This window comes from Parasteatoda tepidariorum, chromosome 12, assembly GCF_982258835.1.
Source record: "Parasteatoda tepidariorum strain Cologne lab strain chromosome 12, Ptep-v5.0, whole genome shotgun sequence".
NCBI lineage: Eukaryota > Metazoa > Arthropoda > Arachnida > Araneae > Theridiidae > Parasteatoda > Parasteatoda tepidariorum.
The window spans coordinates 37,417,486-37,438,500 of NC_141766.1; the positions used below are offsets into that span (position 1 = coordinate 37,417,486).

Here is a 21,015-nt window from a genome sequence, read left to right on the forward strand (position 1 = left end):
TAAACGTTAACCGCGAAAAAAACTCATCCAGAAGCTAATTTCATTTAATTAAAAACCTATTCCAACTAATATATAATTACGATATTTTATAATGTTGCAGAATATATATTTTAAAAACATTATTAATGAAGAACAAATATATATTATTAAAATATAAATATGCATTCTTACATCCCCTACGAAAAAAAAGCTTAGAAAAGAATAAGTTATTTATTTTATATTCCTTTTCTTATTGTTTTCTTTTCTGTTCTCAACCACAAGGAAAATAATTTTCTATTTTGATAACTTTTTATGATTGTGCAGCGAAAAATAAATTCGAAAAACAATATTTGCAGAGAACAATAATTAAGTCAAACAATTCAAAGTTAAAAAAGCTTCATTCGAAAACTCGCATATTTTCCCAAAATAAGATTCCTTAATAATTGTGCGTAGAAAAGCTGAAAATTTAATAGAGAGATTGGATTTTTAAAAATAATATTTTATTTCTGGAACTGTACTGAATTTGAAAACTACAATTAAAATAATTTTTGGGGAGGAATTGCGAAATTTATAAATCCTCTAGAGACTTACTTTAATTTTGTAAATTGCTTTTACTATGAATAGCTGTTTCGTTATTAAAGGAGATGAGTAAAACAAATACTGTAAAAATCCAATTTCTGTCTTTCTGTATAACCAGCTGTCGTCTTGCATGCTAAATTTACTTGATTTTAATTTAGACCAGTTTCAAAACTTAATGTTAATGGCTTTAAAAATAAAATTTTGCTTGGCTGGTATATTTTAAAGCAGCCTCGTTAAACGCCATTTTATTCAATTTCTGTCGAATGAAGTAGGGTTAGGACAAGAAAATGAATTTGTTAATTTTTCTTTCTGTCATCGCTGTAGTTAGTTTGTGCTGTAATGGTAAGATTAGTTTTTTTTATTACACACAGTAGGGAGCATTAGTTTTAAGACTGTATGTTTTGCTGTTCTTTCTTTTTTCGTCAGCAAAATTTGTTAATGATTTAAATTAGTAATTTTTAACTTTAGTCATCCTACATGGAGAGCAATTAAGAATAGAGTTAAAATTTTTTAATTTAACCAACTCGAAACGAGAATTTGAAAAATTGAAATGAAATTCAATTCAATTCAATTGAGAAGATTCAGTTTTCTAAACTTTTATTGAAATTAATAATCTGAAGGAGAAAAAATATTGAAAAGTTTTAGTGTTTTGTTGCATATCGTTTCGCTTTGATGACTTCTATGAATGGGACTAACGACTTTCTAGGCTAATACTAATGACTAAATAGGCTTTCTAAATAGACTTACGGATTTTCGCCCATTTCGATTGGTGATCCTGATGGTTTTCTGCCTTAGAAGAACGCTACCGTGCCTCGACTTTTCTCTTGATGAAATTACCAAAGGTGCTCTATTGGATTCAGGTCAGGTGATTGACTCGGCCAGTTCAAAGTTTTAACTTTCTTAGTAAACCAACTTGTCCCAATTTCGGATGTGTATTTAGGATCTTTATTCTGCTAAAATATCCATACTCGAGTCATGAGTCGCGATGGCTCAGGGGATAGAGCGTTCGCCTTCTAATAAGGCGAACCGGGTTCGAATCCCAGTCGATACGAATTCCGCATCCGGCTTGCATCGACCACAGTGCTGACGTGAAATATCCTCAGTGGTAGACGGATCATGGGTTAGAGTCTCCTTGCCGTCAGGCTAACCAGGGAAGGTTCTCGTGGTCTTCCTCTCCATGTAACGCAAATGCGGGTTAGCTCCATCAGAAAGTCCGCCACGAAGGCGAATTTCTCCCAATACTCGATACAGGAGTTTCCTTGTATTCTGGATTGGGTTCAAAATTACAAGGCAACGGAGTTGAACATTAGTAGTCGTAAACCCATAAAATTGGATCGGCTGTTCAACGATGGTTATAAAATAAAAGCGAAAAATACTGGAGGCATCATTTTATGAGCATAAGGTAGCACACGAACATCTAAATTGTTTTTATAAACATATTGATCCATAGTACCATCGATGTGTAAGAGGGAATGACACTATTATGGTGGTTAGCTCCTCAAACAATTACTAATCCGTTTCCGTGTTTCACTGTTGTTAGTTGGCACCGAGGAGTTTGGTGCCTTTTGGACGAAAAATAAAACGTCGGCCATTATTTCCAACCGGATCGAATTTAGGTTCATCACACCAAAGGACCTTTTTTCAATCGGACCTTTTTTCAATCTTTAGTTGTCCACGCTTTGTGCTCCAATGCATCCTCCCTTGTCCATGCGAATTTCAATGAGATCATCCTATTCTCTGTTCGGATAAGAGTTTTTAAATAGGAACCCGTGCACACAATCCAACTGCATAGAGACGACGTCTTAGGATGTGCTTACCCACTGTTCAGCCATAATACCAAAATGTGATAGCCATGCTCCATTTTTCGCTTCTACCAACAATGGAATCTTTTGTTTTAAATTACTAATAATTACTTAATTGCTAAATTATCTCAGAAATGACCACTAACTCAGGACAAAAATTTAAATTCTATCTAATCAAATTCGTTAGTTTCCCCTGATTTCACAGGAATAAAATATCTCAGATGGTAAATAGAATATATGAATTTAAAGCAATCGACAAGTCAAAGAAGGGGACAAAACTTCTAACAACAAATAGAGTAAGATGGATAACAATGATAGAGCTCCTAAAATTCGGAGTGAAGAGGGATCTGTGTGTATGAGATGGATCAAAGATTCAGGGATCAGGCCAACATGAGGCAGGTTTTATGAATTTTAATTTAATAAAGGGCAAATGTGCGATAGTTTTTCTTCAAAAGGGAAGATAAGTTACACTTATGCTTATTTAATAGATTATTTATATTCAGAATTGAGAATTAAATTAAAATGAAATCAGGATAAACATTAAAAACATTATATTTTAAGCTTAAAAATAAAATTAAAAACTTAGCTTCTCGTCTTTTGACTGAAAATCATACATGCAATTTTTCTTCCTCACTGATTAATTATTCTATTGTAGTGTTAAGTTTCATTCCTAATTGTAATATAGCTTTTTATATTAGTTTAAGAGCTTTTGGCAGCATTCTTTTTTATTGTTATCCATTCCTATTAAGTTATTAAGTTTTAGAATAATTGAGGTTCAGAATTTAATTTTTACTTAATGGATTAAGAAGTCTTAAGCGTGAAATGTCCCATTGAAATTTCTATGCAATCTTCATGGGGTAAAATTACAATAATATTCTTTAAATTTAGTATATACAATTGATATTCTATGTATAATTGTATATTAGATTTATACTAGATGTATAATTGAGTTAAAAAAGGTAATAATAAAATCTTTTTTTTGCAGCTCAATATTACGAATATGATAACTATGGTTCAGGTAAGTTAATTTTACTTAAAGTCATAATCAAACTTTTTAATACAAATGATATCGAAACAATTTTTTCAAATATAGTTTATCGTATTATGGGCTACAATATACACTTTTAAATCTTAATTAATGTATAGAGGAGGAAAAAGCAATTACTAAATCGAAATCAAACAAATCCTTTCGTTGAAAAGCAGAACTGAAATTCACAAACCCTGTTTGAATGCCGGATTAAACAATGCATCGGAAAAGTGCTTGCTAAAATACTTGCGCGTGTCACGAAAATTCAATGTGTGAAATTGAAATTTTTTAATTCAATATATATATATATATACATAACGAAGAATAAAACAAAGAAAAATAATAGACATATGAAAAAGGGGGGTGGGGAAATGATAAGTAAAAAAATAACAAACAGTATATTAAAAAAAAAAATAAATAATGAAATGTTAATTGAAAAACCGGAAAAAAAGCCGGAAAAAAAAGATATAATCTTTTCTTCAGCCCACACGATTATATCCGCAAAACAGAGTGCTTTCTGATATTGTATCAATAAAGCCAAAGCTAAATATATTAATACAATAGTGTGAGGAGCACTCAAAATTTTTTTTTTAAAAATAACAACAAATAAAATAGATCACAAAAAGTACAAATAAGTAAAAATAACATGTAAATACAGATAATAAAATAAAAAGAAAAAACATTAAAAAAGGGGGGACTATAAAGCGAGCAGCAAAATCAGTTCAACTTACATGGACGGATATTTATCAAGAATGATTTAAAAATGTTTTCGCAGAAAGGTTGCCAGATTACAAAATATGAAAACAAAATATGAAAACAAAAGTGCAAATTGAGTGTAACAAGAGGGTTTTAAAGTGTCGTTCTTACTGCACTGCTGAAGTGATTTGTTAGTTACCAAGGATTCTTTCTTCTTGTTTTCTTGTATTTATTATATATATATATATATATATATATATATATATATATATATATATATATATATATATATATATATATATATATATATATATATATATATATATATATATATATATATATATATATATATATATATATATATATATATATATATATATATATATATATATATATATATATATATATATATATATATATATATATATATATATATATATATATATATATATATATATATATATATATATATATATATATATATATATATATATATATATATATATATATATATATATATATATATATATATATATATATATATATATATATATATATATATATATATATATATATATATATATATATATATATATGTATATATATATATGTATATATATATATGTATATATATATATATATATATATATATATATATATATATATATATATATATATATATATATATATATATATATATATATATATATATATATATAGCTTTAAATTAAACATCTTTTGAATTTTTTGAAAAATTTTTTCAAAATATCAAAAACTGCATGGAAATCATTAGTGAGTTTTCAATCAACCAGATTAAAAAGATAGAAATCAATAATTAAAAAAATGTCAAACCAGGTTTAACAGAAATTTTACTTTTTGAATTTTAACTTATTTTTAATTACTTGAAACTACTTTTTTGGCACATTGATATGATTTTAATCTAATTTCATCACCATTTTCTAAATAATTTGGTACTTTCGCCTTTGAATCAAGTCATATGAAATTCAATACTTTTCCTTCCATGAGGATTTAAATATCAACTCTTAGTTTCTGGCGATTTTGTGTGCACTACTCTAATATGGAAACAACCGACAAAATTTTGGAGAGTTTTTAAAAAAGTGTATTTTGTTATTATTTTCTTAATTAACATATACGAATACTTATACTTTTAGGTTCATATGGCTATAGAGGTAAGTTAAAGCAATATTCAAACTTTCAAATAAAGTTTAAATATTTTACTCTAAGAATTCTAAATTAATCACTAAATATTTTTCTCCCTTTAAGATTACTACGATTATTTGGGTAAATATAAAATATGAATTTTGTTATTAAAGAGGAGAAAATAATATCTCATTCATTTAATAGCATAAGTTATGGAATTATTAATAAAGCAGATATTTATTAACGTTAATTAATTTTGACTGTTAATTCTAGAATTACATAGTACCTGGTATCCCGTAAAAACTGAGGATTTAAAAATAAATGGAATAAAGCGGAAGGAGATGAAAATTAATAAAAATGCGGACGGATACTTTTTGTTTGAAATTTCAAACTATATAAAAATTTAATCAAAAATGACAAATTTTTTCTTAAACTGCATGTTCTTCTATTCTAGCAGAAGTCTTTGTACTGGTGTCTTTAATTTTGTCCTCAAACTGTATAACGTAGTTGCTGAAAATGGCGTAAATTTTACGATATATATATATATTGTTTTATAGTTCTTGTCAGTTAACAGCGCCATCTGTAGAAAAACTTTGAAACTAATTTGGAAATTTTGTGATAAGAAACATTCTTAAATAGAACAAAGTAAACTGAGCATTTCTAAATTCTTCCGTTTTTCTTTCATTATGTTTTCAAATTATGGGTTAATTTTAAGAAACGCTATATCTATGATAAACAATTCTTATCATATTCTTAAACAGAACCAAGTGAACTGAACATTTCTAAATTACTCCGTTTTTCTTTTATTATGTTTTCAAATTATTGGTTAATTTTGAGAAACGCTGTGTCTATGATTCACTCATTCTTAAGTTTAACATCTTACGTAAATGTTTTTTTGAATCATTAATATTGACTCATGAATATTAATTATATATATTACATTGAATTGAAGCATTATTATTATTAATATTATGAATTTTAAGTGAATATGAATACAATGGTAAACATATAATGTAAAGCATCTAATTAACGTGAAATTCATTTTTTTACATCCTTTACATATTATTTTTCGCGTATTCTAGAAGTTTTTCTAGAATATAGTTTTCTAGAAGTAGTTCTATAAAAACATTGTTGTTAACTGAAGTTTTATGACAAAGAATGCTTTCAATTTTAGATAACTATTATTTTGGTAAGTAAAATATCTTAGTTATTGCCAGTAAAGGTATTAAACATCGCTTTATTAGTTGAATAATAATTTGTTTATTATTCAACTATATCTATTTTTTTAGAGATTCCAATTTGCCTATTTAATTGAAGTTTATTCCATAACTGTATAATTTATAGTAGTTAACTTATACATGATAAAGGAATTTCTGGAAAAATATTTTAGTTATTAAAAACTATTAACCACTAGTTCTTTAAATTTTTGATGTGCATGAATTCGACTAAAATTTCTTTCTTAAAATTAAAACTAGTTTTCTTCTCTTATGTATGTTTTTTTCTATAATTAATGTCCCTTTTTTTGCGCTATACTAAATAATTAATGTGTGGAATATTTAGAAGCTCGTCATGCCTTTTCTTGTGTATAAATGCTGTATTCGGTATAAATATTGATCATAATAATATTTCTTACATAGAAATATTCATACTTAATAACTAAGATTACTTTCCATTTTAGATGAATATGGGCTAAACAGTAAGTAAAATATGTTAGTAATTACCGTCAAGAGATTCGTATTAATCATCTTTAAATCATGTTTTTTTATTTGGGAAGATTTTTATCTTTCTACCTGCTTATTTATTGTTTTTCACTGTATAACTGTACAAACTATGCATTCAATAAACATAAATATATATAAAAATAATAATGCGAACTAATAAATTATTTGAAAATTTCAATTTTAGGTGCTTATGAATACAGATGTAAGTATGTCCTATTCATAAGGACTACGAGTTTAATTTAAACGTACCTTACAGTAAAATAACAATTATATAAATTGTTATTTAGCCATTTTTTTTTATTTTTGCATATTTTAGAAGTGTTTTGTGTTTCTTCGCACGAAGATATTATATTTTCCAAAATTATATAGTTTATAAAAGCTGTCATGCACTGTTAGAAATTTATCAGAAAAATGGTTAAATAACAATTTATATTGTTGTTATTTTGCCATATTCAAACGAAACGGCCAAATAACAATAAATAAGATGGTATTCAAACTGCTAACTGTTAGAAAAACCTTTTATTAACTGCTTTCACCTAATAGGGTTATACAACCAGAATTTTATCTCACTAATTTGGTCCATGTAATGAAGCCACTTAGTTCTTTGCAGATGTGTTCATATTATAGACGATAGGGCTAATCGGTCATTCCAGTGTCCTTCACTTCCCAATTTGAGACTCTGGAACATCAATATACGAAACTCTCATTCACTCATAGATATCAGTATCATAAAGCTACTTCATTTTTACAGTTTTGAAGCCATGTTAGTTGTAAATGGTTAAAAAACCCTATAGTTTTGTAGTCATGCTTTTTTTTTTAACTACAATAGTTGTAAACGATTTCAAAATCGTAAAGGTAAAAAATGTTCATTACCATAAACTTTACGGTTAATTGAATAGACCGACTGCTGCCGGTTATTTACCATAATTTTTGACTGAAAATTCTAACAGTATCTAATTTAGGATATCAAAGTTATACAATGATTTCGTTAATTTTAAAACATTTTAAAAAAGATGTTGCAAATTGAAGCTTACTTACTAAGAATACTTTTAGTTTTAGATGACTATGTGTATAATGGTAAGTAAAATGATCTAATTATTACCAGCATGGAATTTGTACTAAACATTATAAAATCTTATTTGTTTATAATAGAAATTTTCATGTTCCATTTATTTAGTTAATGAAGTTCATTCTATACGGAGGAAAAGGTTCTGGTCAAATTGCCATACTGTATGGCAATGATATTTCTTGTAAAAAAACATAATTTTGTTTAATTAAACTAAAAATTATATATTAAAGCCATTCATTTGGTAATATTTCCGTTCATATGGTAACGGTTAACTAGAAATTCTGGTTTTAAAATTTATAGTTCTTATTATTACACAGTTAGAAAAAAAAATTTAACTGAAGGAATTTAACCGGATAAATGTTTTTTATTCCATGCCTTAAGGTATCAGGATAAACTTATAATATTTTCTCTCATTTAAAAATTTTATCACACATTATAAAACCATATTTTATTATCAATTTTACCAAAATCTTTACAGAAAATCTTTATCAAAATTTTGCCAGAAACATGATAAATTCCATTGCATAATTTGTTTTTGCAGTTCACGGATAGCGATAATTTATGTTTAATGCTTTTATTCTTGATTTATATTTATTTGATTCAAAATGATTTTGACTGTTACGAAACAAAAGTTAAGACCTTATTTGAATAGTGGACCAAATCCTCTTATTAAAATATTGAATTCTTAATTTCATGTTAACAGGAGTCACTCCTCTTCCTTTTTAAATCTAGCACACCTTCAACCTTTTTTTCCAGTTAATCAGAGGACACCGCAAAAAAGTAGACTAAATCCTCTTATTTCAATACTGAATTCGTACTTTCATGCCCAAGCGAAACACTCCTAGCCTATTTTGAAACGAATACACCTTCAACTTTTTTCTGTAATCAATCAGAGAATACTACAAATCAGACAACACGGGAATTTACTAAACTTTTAGAGGAAGTTGGCCCACTATTCAAATAAAGTCTTCAAATAAATAAAGCATGCATATAAAACTTAACAAACATGCATATACCTGCTCATAAAATCTGTAGAATCGAAAGTACTGTAGTCAGTCCATCGGTACAGGAATCTGGAAAAAATTTCCTTCCCCTTCAAATCCATGCCTAAATTGAGGAAGTTGTCTAGCGAATGAGTGATGCTGCCTTCTATTCGTGGGGTTCTGAACCAAGATGCACTTTTCACTCTTGCCGTGTTCTCTTGTCAAACGAAAGGCACACCTTTCTAACTTAAATCACATAAGACCAATGGCCGGGGAGCTTGGTTTGTCCAAATCTCATTAGAAACAACAACAACAAACACTCAAAGATTTTTTTAAAAATTGCTGGCTATTTTTTCTCTGTTTATGTTAGTAATTATTTTACTTTCATTGAAAAAACTCTTCTCCAAAAAACGCTGTAGCTATGCTTTTATTTTTTTTGAAGAACTATCTGTTATAAAAATATTAAGTAATTCATAATGTGTATAATAAAAGATAATTATCTATATTTTTTAATATTTGATGTAAATGTTTATGGAGGCAAGTTATAAACTCTACTTATCATTATCCAAATTGCTTTACTTCTTAATTATTATTCGTGCATTAAATCTCTAATTAGAAAATCTCTAATTAGAAAAGCCCTTAGTATTCAGACAAAATGATATATTTTAGTCACTGGTATAACATTATAAATAATTATTATTATAATTACCTTGCTTCATCCAATTACTGATTGTTATTCTTTCGAAAACTATATAATTTATAACGGTTAACTTCTGCAAGCATTCAATATACAACTTTTTAACAAAATGCTATAGTGATATGAATGATAATTAGTTCCAATACAATTAAATTTCAGATGGCTATGAATACGAAAGTAAGTCAACTACATTTACTACTAGATAGATAAATATTTTAAACGATACAACTATACTTATTTAAAAAACATGTATTATGTATGTTTTGCTTTGTAATTATTTCTGGCAATAAATAATTTATGCTGGTTAATTAATGCATCCACTAAATAATAAATTATTCAGCGAATATTATTTTGACACAAAATGATGAAAATTATTTTGACTAACTATTATGAATATCCTTAATTTTAGGTGAATATGAATATAAAGGTAAGTGAAATGCTTTATTTATTATAATCCAAGCAAAAGAGCTAAGTAATTTGTTAATTCCCTTGACATAAAGCAATTTGAATAGACATTTAATAAATAGCGAAGAAGCAATCTTTTCAGATATTTAATAAGTTTGACCCTTTTTAATTTCATTTTAGGTGACAATGGATATGGAGGTGGGTAGTTCGAATGAAATAATGGGCATTTACAGCCTTTTAATATAATTTAAGTCTCAAATATAAGGGCAATCCTCTAATCCTATTCTCTGTAAATATCTTTATTAAATCATTTACTTGGGAAAAAACGTGTTATGGTCATTTTCAAATTGATTCCAATAGAAAAATAAATATTACTTAATAACATTAAATACTCTTAATGGCCATTGAAATCCAAGCTTACTATGGTATGTGATGGTTGCATTTTATATTTAATCAAATAACTTTTAAATGTAATTGACCTTTTTCGAATAAGATACAAATACTTTCAATGGCCATTTAAATCTAAATTTAGTATAATATGTGATTTTTAAGTTTTATATTTAGCCAAACAATTTTAAACGCAATTGACCTTTTTCAAATAAGATATAAATACTTTCAATGGCCATTTAAATCCAAGTTTAGTGTAATATGTGCTGTTTAAGTTTTATACTTTGCCAAACAATTTTAAATTTAAATGTAATTGACAATTAAATTAAATAAAAATTTTTTATTGACAATTAAATTAAATTAAAATATTTAATTGACAATTAAATTAAAAGATTTAATGAACTAGTAAAAGTAATTGACAATTTAATTCCGAGTTTACTATAATATGAGATGTTAACTAAATAATTTTAAATGTAATTGACCTTTTTCATATTGTGAATTGTTGATAAATCGCCAAATAATGGATATTTTCCCATAATGGACCCATAGTGGACTGATCGTAACACACGGTTCTCAGTAGATCACCGAAGTCAACCACCACTGTCAGCGGTCATTGAGCAGATGGGTGAACACTTCGATCAGCCTGTGAAGGGGCCGAGAATGATAATATCTGTTTTCGTTAAACTGTTTTATCGTCAAGTGGTCGATTTCATGCGCAGGTACGCTAACGCAGCAGGGTGATATCTTCTTTGCAGAGGATTAATATTGTGATGGTATCATTCAGATATATCATATTCCGATCATCTTCAGATATGTTTCCCAGACTGTCGCCAATAGCCCATTATGGAACTCTAGTGCAACATAAATAATCAGCTAATATAACCAAAATTTAATACTTCCAAATTGAGAGTGTTCATGTTTATCATTTATTTGTAGTTTCTGAAGGTGTACCAGTTTGTAAATAGGTTGTCTTTAAAAAATCCTTCTTGAAAGATGTTCCTTAAAAATATTTACTTATTTTATGTGATGTATGTGTTTTTTTCATATTCCTAAAATTAAACAATTGAAAATAATCACACAGGATCAATTATCGTCCTATAACTATTGGAAAATTGAATTACTCGAATACTTCTCCGATATTCTACTACCAAATAATTACACCAAAGTAATATGACATAAAAATATTGATTAGCAATAGCAAAGATATACTTTTTAACTAGTCCTTTTATTTTTATAGTTTAATGGATCCAACATAGTATTTTGATTGAAAAGTATCTCATTCGTTTGATCTAGACTGCAAAAATTCTGTTTTGGTTAATTTTGTTGGAAATATGTTTTTTTAATAGCTATTTTAATGCACCAAAAAAGAAAAAAGGAATCATTCTCCATTCTAATTAAAGTTCAAAGGCATATCCTATTTCTAAAGTTTACTTATTTGTTATATCTTAATTTTTAGATGACTACGATTATCAAAGTAAGTTCAAAGTAACCACTTTTCTCCATTCTGTAAGCGTTTTTTCTACCAGAGACATATTATTTTCATAATAATAATAATAATAATAATAATAATAATAATAATAATAATAATAATAATAATAATATTAATAATAATAATAATAAAACAATTAAGAGAAGTGTTTTTTAGTAGTAGTTCATTATACGCAGAGCTCATTCAGATAAATCAGTCTGTTTTCCGTCTCACCAAAAAACAAATAACTTTACTCATTTACTTAAAAACTTCTTATTTCTTAGGACTCTAACAAAAAGAATTTTTCTTTTGTTAAATTAATTTATAATGCAAGAATTCATCTCATACAGTGACGCCTAAACAATAGTTCACTATTTGTTAAGATGAGTAAAGTTATTTTTTTCATATAGTAGTAAATAATTTTATTGTCTGTTTTATGCTTCACAAAAACAAGTATGTAATCGCTTATAAAGTTTTTTATTTTAAATAATTTCCATAAAATTGGAATTTTTTCTTATGATGATGATTAGTATTTTTAAAGATATTTTGCATTGCATAAGAATTTATTGTAATTTAAGATGCTAGAATTTTTAATATGATGACGTAACAAACCTAGAACCAAACAATAAGAAATCTAGTTATTTTACTTTTAAAAAAAATGAAAAGGTGTACTAATATATTTACATTTTATCATTTCTGTTATTTAATAGCAGCTTATTCTGTTTCTTGAAATCGAAAAGACTGTGATTATTCCTTGTTCTGCAACAAATTTAATATCGCTAGGAACTTAAGTTACTTGAAAACTGTTTCTTAGAAGTCAAAGAAAAAATAATTTTTTCCCTGAGATGATTAAAATCTTACATTAATTTTACTTTATTTAAGATACAAGAATTCATCTCATACAGTGACGCCTAAACGATAGTTCATAATTTGTTAAGACGAGTTGTTAAGACGAGTGTTTTTTTTTTATGTTGCAGCCTATAATTTTATAGTTTGTTTTATGTTTCACAAAAAACAAGTATATAATCGTTCATAAGTTTTTTATTGTCCTTAAATCCTATAAAATTGGAATTTTTTCTTATGATAATGATTAGTATATTAATTGATATGTTGCATAGCATAAGAATTTATTGCAATTTGAGTTGCTGGAATTTTAAATATGATGATGTAACAAACCTAGAATCAAACAGTAAGAAACCTAATTGTTTTACCTAAAAAAATTGAAAAGGGGAACTACTACATTCAAATTTTTTCGTTTCTGATATATTGCATAGCATAAGAATTTATTGCAATTTAAGATGCTGGAATTTTTAATATGATGACGTAACAAACCTAGAACCAAACAGTAAGGAACCTAATTGTTTTACTTAAAAAAATTGAAAACGGGAACTACTATATTCAAATTTTTTCGTTTTTGATATATTGCATAGCATAACAATTTATTGCAATTTAAGATGCTGGAATTTTAATAAGATGACGTAACAAACCTAGAACCAAACAGTAAGAAACCTAATTGTTTTACTTAAAAAAATTGAAAAGGGGAACTACTCTATTCAAATTTTTTCGTTTTTGATATATTGCATAGCATAAGAATTTATTGCAATTTAAGATGCTGGAATTTTTAATATGATGACGTAACAAACCTAGAACCAAACAGTAAGAAACCTAATTGTTTTACTTAAAAAAATTGAAAAGGGGAACTACTATATTCAAATTTTTTCGTTTTTGATATATTGCATAGCATAAGAATTTATTGCAATTTAAGATGCTGGAATTTTTAATAAGATGACGTAACAAACCTAGAACCAAACAGTAAGAAACCTAATTGTTTTACTTAAAAAAATTGAAAAGGGGAACTACTATATTCAAATTTTTTCGTTTTTGATATATTGCATAGCATAAGAATTTATTGCAATTTAAGATGCTGGAATTTTTAATATGATGACGTAACAAACCTAGAATCAAACAGTAAGAAACCTAATTGTTTTACTTAAAAAAATTGAAAAGGGGAACTACTATATTCAAATTTTTTCGTTTTTGATATATTGCATAGCATAAGAATTTATTGCAATTTAAGATGCTGGAATTTTTAATATGATGACGTAACAAACCTAGAACCAAACAGTAAGAAACCTAATTGTTTTACTTAAAAAAATTGAAAAGGGGAACTACTATATTCAAATTTTTTCGTTTTTGATATATTGCATAGCATAAGAATTTATTGCAATTTAAGATGCTGGAATTTTTAATATGATGACGTAACAAACCTAGAACCAAACAGTAAGAAACCTAATTGTTTTACTTAAAAAAATTGAAAAGGGGTACTAATATATTTACATTTTTTCGTTTTTGTTATTTGACAGTCACTTATGGTGTTTCTTGAAATCGGATGAATCGCGATTATTCCTTATTCTGCAACAACTTTAATATCTCAAGGAACTTTAGTAACTTACCTTTTATTTACAGCCTAAATCTTACCTTTTATTTACAGGCTATGAAGATAGATATTTATCCCAAAGCAGAAGACAGTATGGCTATGACCTAAATTATGGATCAGAATACATTGATAATCAGCAACTAGTTCACTTTTTTCAAAATGATCGATTGCGGAGTAGAAATAGAGGACGTTAATAAACTTAGAAAAAATGAATTTCTCAAGATTTATGATTTTTCACCACTCTAAATGCCAGACTAATATTCCTGACATTTAAAAGTAGAGAAATGATGTTTAAAGAGTTATAAATTTTTTCAACGGAAATATATATTGACGAAGAAATGTGTTTGAGCCTTTTTTAATTAATACTTCAATTGAATAAAGCCTTTTTATAAAAAAAATATATATAATTTGGAGTTTACTTTATTTCATCGATTTAAGACATTTATAATTAAATTTAAATAAAAAATATTTTAGATACGGATTTAAGCCATTTGTATTTCAAGGAAATTAAAAAAGAATTGAGTTATACTTTTCTAGTGAATTTTTATAGTTCTGTAAGAGTTATACATTTTGGAGCTCTTTAAACTGTATTATCGATTATGTATGTTGTAACGTTATTGTGAGGTTAAGTGGATCAATTTCTTTTTAAGAAATTAAGTTTCAAGTTATGTAAAAAAAGGAAAGCCTTTTAAATGGCTTTTTATGATTCTGTGACTGCCGTAAATTTTGGAGCTCTGTAATAAGGTTTAAATTTGCTGTAACCTTATTATGAGATTAAGTTTGAATAAAATAAAAATTATTCTTCTTAATTGAATTTTTTTATGATTCTGCAGCTCCAATAAATTTTGGAACTTATCAAATTCAAATTTGCTGCATCTTGATTATGGAAATTGGATCTACATTATGGTAGTTATTAAATTTGACTACACTATACTATGATATCATATTAAGCTTCAGCAAATGTTCAGCGTATTTATGGTTCAACCTACTGAAACTATGGTTCAAACAGGTACCGATTTCTTGGAGGAGTTGCTAATAATTGAGGTATTGTCAAAATCCAGTGATTTCTTTCTCTAAATATTCCATGGAAAATTTTAGTATAATTTGTGAGCTACTTTTAAAGCGTATTTTCCGATCATTAAAATATTTTGTCGTTTGTGTTCTTGTGCACAGCAAAATCTCCGTACTATAAAAAATTCCGGCAACTTGAGTGCCGGTACTTTTTACCTTAAGATCCATTTTAACTGAAACATGTTACGAAACAAAAAAAAATATTTGCCTTAATATTTACAGATGCATTTACCAAAAAAACACTGAATCACTCTAATTAAAATAAATAATGCTGTAAAAATTATGACGTAATACTTTATGCGGAATACTTTATGCCGGTACTTTATGCGGAATTTTTTACAGTGTGAAATCTCCACAATCATCGAATTTTCATATAGTTATATTTTCTTTTAAAAAATTCATATCACATAGTGCTATTATCAAATTTATCAAAAAATCTACATCTTCACGCTTCGTTACATTTTCCAAAGCTTTTAAGGCTTATAAAAATCTCAAATAAATAGGAATATTCATTCAATCATTCTTTAACAAAACAAAAAAATAATGTATAACTCTATCAATAATAAAACAACCACCATTACATTTTAAATTCTATAAAAATTAAAAAAAGAATATTCTAAAGATTCTAAGCTTAAAAAATTGAATTCAAAAATCTGCTTCAAAAAAACATTTTTTCACTAAAACACTCAAACTCTTTCTACGGTGCAAGACATACGGACGCTTACAATTTATTTAATTTTGTTTCTCAAAAAATAAATAAATGAGTAATAAAATAAATAGTCTTATAACTAACTTCCACTGAAATGCAATGCTTTGAGCACGAGACTAATAAATATAATGAACCTTTCCAACCAAATTATAATTCCAATTACATTTCAAAGACAAAAGATAGCAGGTTTGTATATTCAGAGTTTCAGGCAGACTAGCCAATTTCACAATACAGGCTAATACAAAGCGCTTAAAAAGCCAAGAGAGATAAAAAAAATTGCTTTTAAAATTAGACCAACTACTCTCTTAGAATTTTAATCCCACATTTTGTCAACTTTAATGGTTTCTAGTTTAAAAAGTTTTTATTTAAAAAAAAACGGTAATTTTTTTTTGACGGATATTAAAAGGAAGCAGAATATTTGAATCAATGACTTTGAAGACCAGTCATATCGAACAAAACTTATCTTTCAGGAAAGACAAAAGAACGGAAAAAATAGTTAAGTAGCAGCTTGATATATAGAGCTTTTTCTTACTTTTGATATTAAAATATGGCTGGTTACAAAATATTTTATTGTAATTGTGCGATAACATCACTTAATTTTTTAATTAAAAAAATAATTAGAACTTGGAGATAACCGATTTTTGGCAAAAATCTTAATACAGGCACTACGTATTAATTTTTTATAAGCGAAGATATAAAGACTTTATTTAAGTCTCAGAATGCATATTCATGGATATTTCTATAGATTATGGATTAGACTATCTGTTCTGGGACATTTACAAATTTTTTCATAGAAAGCCAAAAATCTCGCTTGGTTTGCATTGTAAAAGCTTTTTGATGTCTGCAAATTTTCCAGCATATGCTTCCTTGAGCCATGAGGGTGTGAAAGTTGTCTTTCATGTATTCATCTCGATGAACAAATTTGACAAAGTCTTTATATTGTTCCGTATAAAGAAAGCCAAACATTTTAACAAAGAAAATGTTAAAATGTTTGGCTTTTTTTTATACGGAACAATGTTTCAGGAGTAGCATGATTTCATACTAATTTCATTCAAATTGTTTTGAAACTGCAATAAATTAGACAACATAGAGATTTATTAAACTTTTATTCCTGATTTAATTGATTTGGCTTAAATCAATTTTGACTGTTACGAAACAAAAGTAAAGACTTTATTTAAATTGTGGACCAAATCCTCTTATTAAAATCTTGAATTCTTACTATCACGCTCATGCGAGTCACTCCCATTTTAACCGGAACTCCTTCAACCTTTTTCAGCTGTCAATCAGCTGACACCACTAATCAGACAACATAGGAATATATTAAACTTTTATTTTTGATTTAATTGATTTAACTCAAAGCGCTTTTGACTGTTACGAGACAAAATAAAGCCTTTATTTAGCCTCCACACGGTCTTTCATAAGTAGTTCGCGTAGACCGCTTAAGAAGCGAACCAGTTGTGCGCATGTACCCAAAACCTTTTATAAAAGTAATTGAGAGAAATTTATCTTATATATTTGAGAATTGAATCTGTAGTGGTTGACAAGTGAATAAGGCAAGCCAATAATATTCATAAATAAAATAAATTTTTAGTCATATATTTGCTACCACTTTCTTTTTTTAACTAGATTCTGTATTAAATGACTCGTTCGGTAAGTGGATGTCCTTCACAGTGGTCTGATCGGACTACCTATAAAAACCGTGGGGAGGCTTTCAGTTATAGGAGGCGTTGATTTAGCACGTTGAATGCTACGCTAATTTCACCTGGCTTGCCCGTCTGGCCATACGGAAAATAACAATTAACTAAATTTGCAATTTTAAACAGATTTTGCTAGTTTTTTTAAAAGGTTTAGCATGACATATCTGAAAAAAGTGGTGAATCGTATAAGCCTACTAATTGTTTAGAAGTAGTGATGGATAAAAATCTACTAAATTGAATTTATTAAACCAAGGATCACAATTAATAAATATTTATTCGCTGTCCGGAGCAAGCTGGCATCTCTGTGTATATAAGTAAAACTATTTTTGTGTGTTTTATATTGCATTAACCCTTTCGCGCCGACTGTCACAAATACGTGCCAGCATAAAACTGTATCAGCCAGGGTAAAAAGATAAAACTGGTAATCAAAGTAATTCTTTAGCAGTTTATTTGTGGGCGGAGTTATAATTGTTTGATTTATTTAATTCACCACTACCTTGTTCAAAATAAAATTATTTAGTTATACTTTGAATTAACATTGATTATATATATGATTAAACTAACAATAATTAAAGTAAAAGCAAAGTAAGTCTGTCAAATTAGAAGCGATTACATTTAACTTACCGTTTTTTATTTAATTACGACCTGATCCTGATTTTGTACGAATGCTTTTACTGAATCACCCGTCCCCAAGGGGTTAAACACACAAAATGTTTTTTAAACCATTTTAGTAACGATAATAATGTAAAAACATAAAAAATTCACTCGAATTATGTGTTTCTAATGATCTTGGCTTCACCGGTTACCGGTGACCCCGTGGTGCTACGAACAAACTCAGTGCCGTTCACCGGTGACCCCATGGCATTCAACGTGCTAAATAGTGGACCAAATACTCTCATTAAAGTATTAAATGCATAATAGATAATTTTATGAAGCATTACAGATAAAGGAAAATATTAAAACATTCGACGTTTTTTTTATTTTTTATACGAAACAATGCTTCAGATGTTGGCTTGTATCATAATTTTATACTTTTTTTCATCGAATTCTCTTGAAATTACAATAAAATCTCTAGACAAACATGTATAATTACTTTGGTTGATTAGATGCTTATATTTCAAAACATTAATTTTCAAATTAGAAAAAAAAATCAAACAAGTGTTTTTTTATAAGATCAAATATTCAAATAGAGCTTTTATTCTTGTTGCAAGCCATGATTATTTACCTTTCAACACTACCACTTTAGCACAGCTATTTTTCAATAAACGTAAAGTACAAAATTTAAAAGCAATTGGTCGAATAGTTTCTGAGTTATCAAATTTCTAAATAAGTCGTGTATTTGAAACTTGATTTCTTCTTATTTTGAAAAAAGCTAAAATAACTAAATGCTTGTAAACGTATTTTGTTATTAATTGCATTCTGAAAAACTATAAGTTATTATTTTGCAATAAATAATTTGAAGAGTATTTCTAAGCGTGTTCAAATGCTTTCTCGAAAACAAATGTTCAAGTGTTTTACAATGTTTCTGTGAAATATCTGTTTTTAAAATTTAACTACAATCAATATTTTGGCTAAAGAAAACTATGCAAGTTTGGAGAGCAAAAAAAAAAAGTTTTAAAATGGGAAAAGATAGATAGAAGAAAGTATTGATATTGACGTTAAATCAGGATTATATTTTAAGTAAAAACTAAGTAGATAGAAAATTATTCAAATATAACGTGACCAATTTAATACTTTTTTAGTATGATAACTCAAAAAATAAAAAAAAGCTATATTTTAAGGCAATTTATAACGGAATTTCTTTTCCTTAACGTGCATACGCGTGTTTTCTTTTTCTCGCGGGGTTTCATTAATCTTATATTTTAACACGTTGGAATTTATGCTGTAATCTGTTATTTGATGCAAAGAACCGTAAACTGCACGCGAGTGTCAAACTAAAAAAGTTGCAAACGACTTGCGATGAATTTATAGTTTCAAAAAAAGAAAGAGAGAAAAAAAAAACATTAACATGTATACAACGTTTAATTTTTTTAGAACAATTTATAAGAAAAGAGCATCAAATAAAAATAATTTATCCTCTAATCTTTGCTTCTTTGAATAAGTTGATATTGAAAATGAAATTTTCAAGTTTTTGAAACTTGCCACTAATTTTTAAGTGTATCAAAATAATGATGAATGTCATAAGGCAACTAATTAAAATTTGATTACAGATCGAAATCTAAATTTAGATCAAATATTTATATTTATATATTTTAGAATAAATATTTATATTATTAATACATAAATATTGATCTTCATTATAAAATTATTGACAAAGTAATCTGCTTTCGGCAAAACAAAACACTTTTATTACCAACTCTAGGTTGGTTTCCTTTTTCGAAAATACAAAAAAGGTAACACAAATATTTCCTTTATAGCATTTCTTTAACTTGGAATTCATTTAAACTGTTTTTTAAGAAGTTTATTAGCAGGGCTGCCAACTCTCTACGCTTTCTGCAAAAATTTATTCTAGTTTTAACTAAGTTTATGTTTCAATGTGTCATACTTTATTCATTTAAACTTATTTTCGGTACCACTACATCTAAATGATTAAGTCTACTGGCAACGCCTCTTTGTTAAGGCTCTCTCGTGGAGAAGCTTTTAAAATGATGGCAAGACTTTGAAAGATTTGATTATGATTTGAAAGCTTTGAGTCTATAAAATATTTTGCAGAAAGAATAGTAGTTCGCAAGCCTGTATTAGTACATTGCATTAGAAAAAGAGAATCCATCTTTTAGTGTACCACCTCAGAGATGCCAACTGCTCCGGACAAGCCAAAATAATTAATAAAACGGTAGATAACTTCAAAGTAGATTTTGCAAATATTTGACTATTTTTGCTTGCTTTTTAAAAGGTATAGCATGTCATATGTACTATAAAGCGGTGAATTACATAAGCCTACGAATTATTTAGAAATAGTGGTGGATAAAAATCTACTAAATTGAATTTATTAAACCAAGAATCACAACTGATAAACTACCACTTTAAAATATATATTTGCTGTCCGGAGCAAGTTGGCATCTCTGCACTTTGCATATTTGAACCCCAGATTAATCATTTTTCGCTGATTATTAACAATACGTTATCG

General features: G+C 27.2%; 1 protein-coding gene across 2 annotated transcripts; it reads left to right on the forward strand.

The window, feature by feature from the left end:
• Positions 1 to 709: 709 nt before the first annotated feature.
• Positions 710 to 14,818, forward strand: LOC107437518 (uncharacterized). Of its 2 annotated transcripts, XM_043051353.3 has the most exons (13): positions 710 to 900; positions 3,346 to 3,378; positions 5,256 to 5,273; positions 5,368 to 5,385; positions 6,419 to 6,433; positions 6,923 to 6,940; positions 7,150 to 7,167; positions 8,019 to 8,042; positions 9,874 to 9,891; positions 10,124 to 10,141; positions 10,300 to 10,317; positions 11,963 to 11,980; positions 14,466 to 14,818. In XM_043051353.3, the coding sequence occupies exons 1-13, from the start codon at positions 846 to 848 to the stop codon at positions 14,603 to 14,605; spliced, it is 411 nt and encodes a 136-aa protein (XP_042907287.1). In that variant the 5' UTR covers positions 710 to 845; the 3' UTR covers positions 14,606 to 14,818. The 2 variants fall into 2 exon arrangements, with proteins under 2 accessions (XP_042907287.1, XP_042907288.1); XM_043051354.3 differs by lacking the exon at positions 10,300 to 10,317 and having other exon boundaries at positions 715 to 900.
• The last annotated feature ends 6,197 nt before the right edge of the window (positions 14,819 to 21,015 follow it).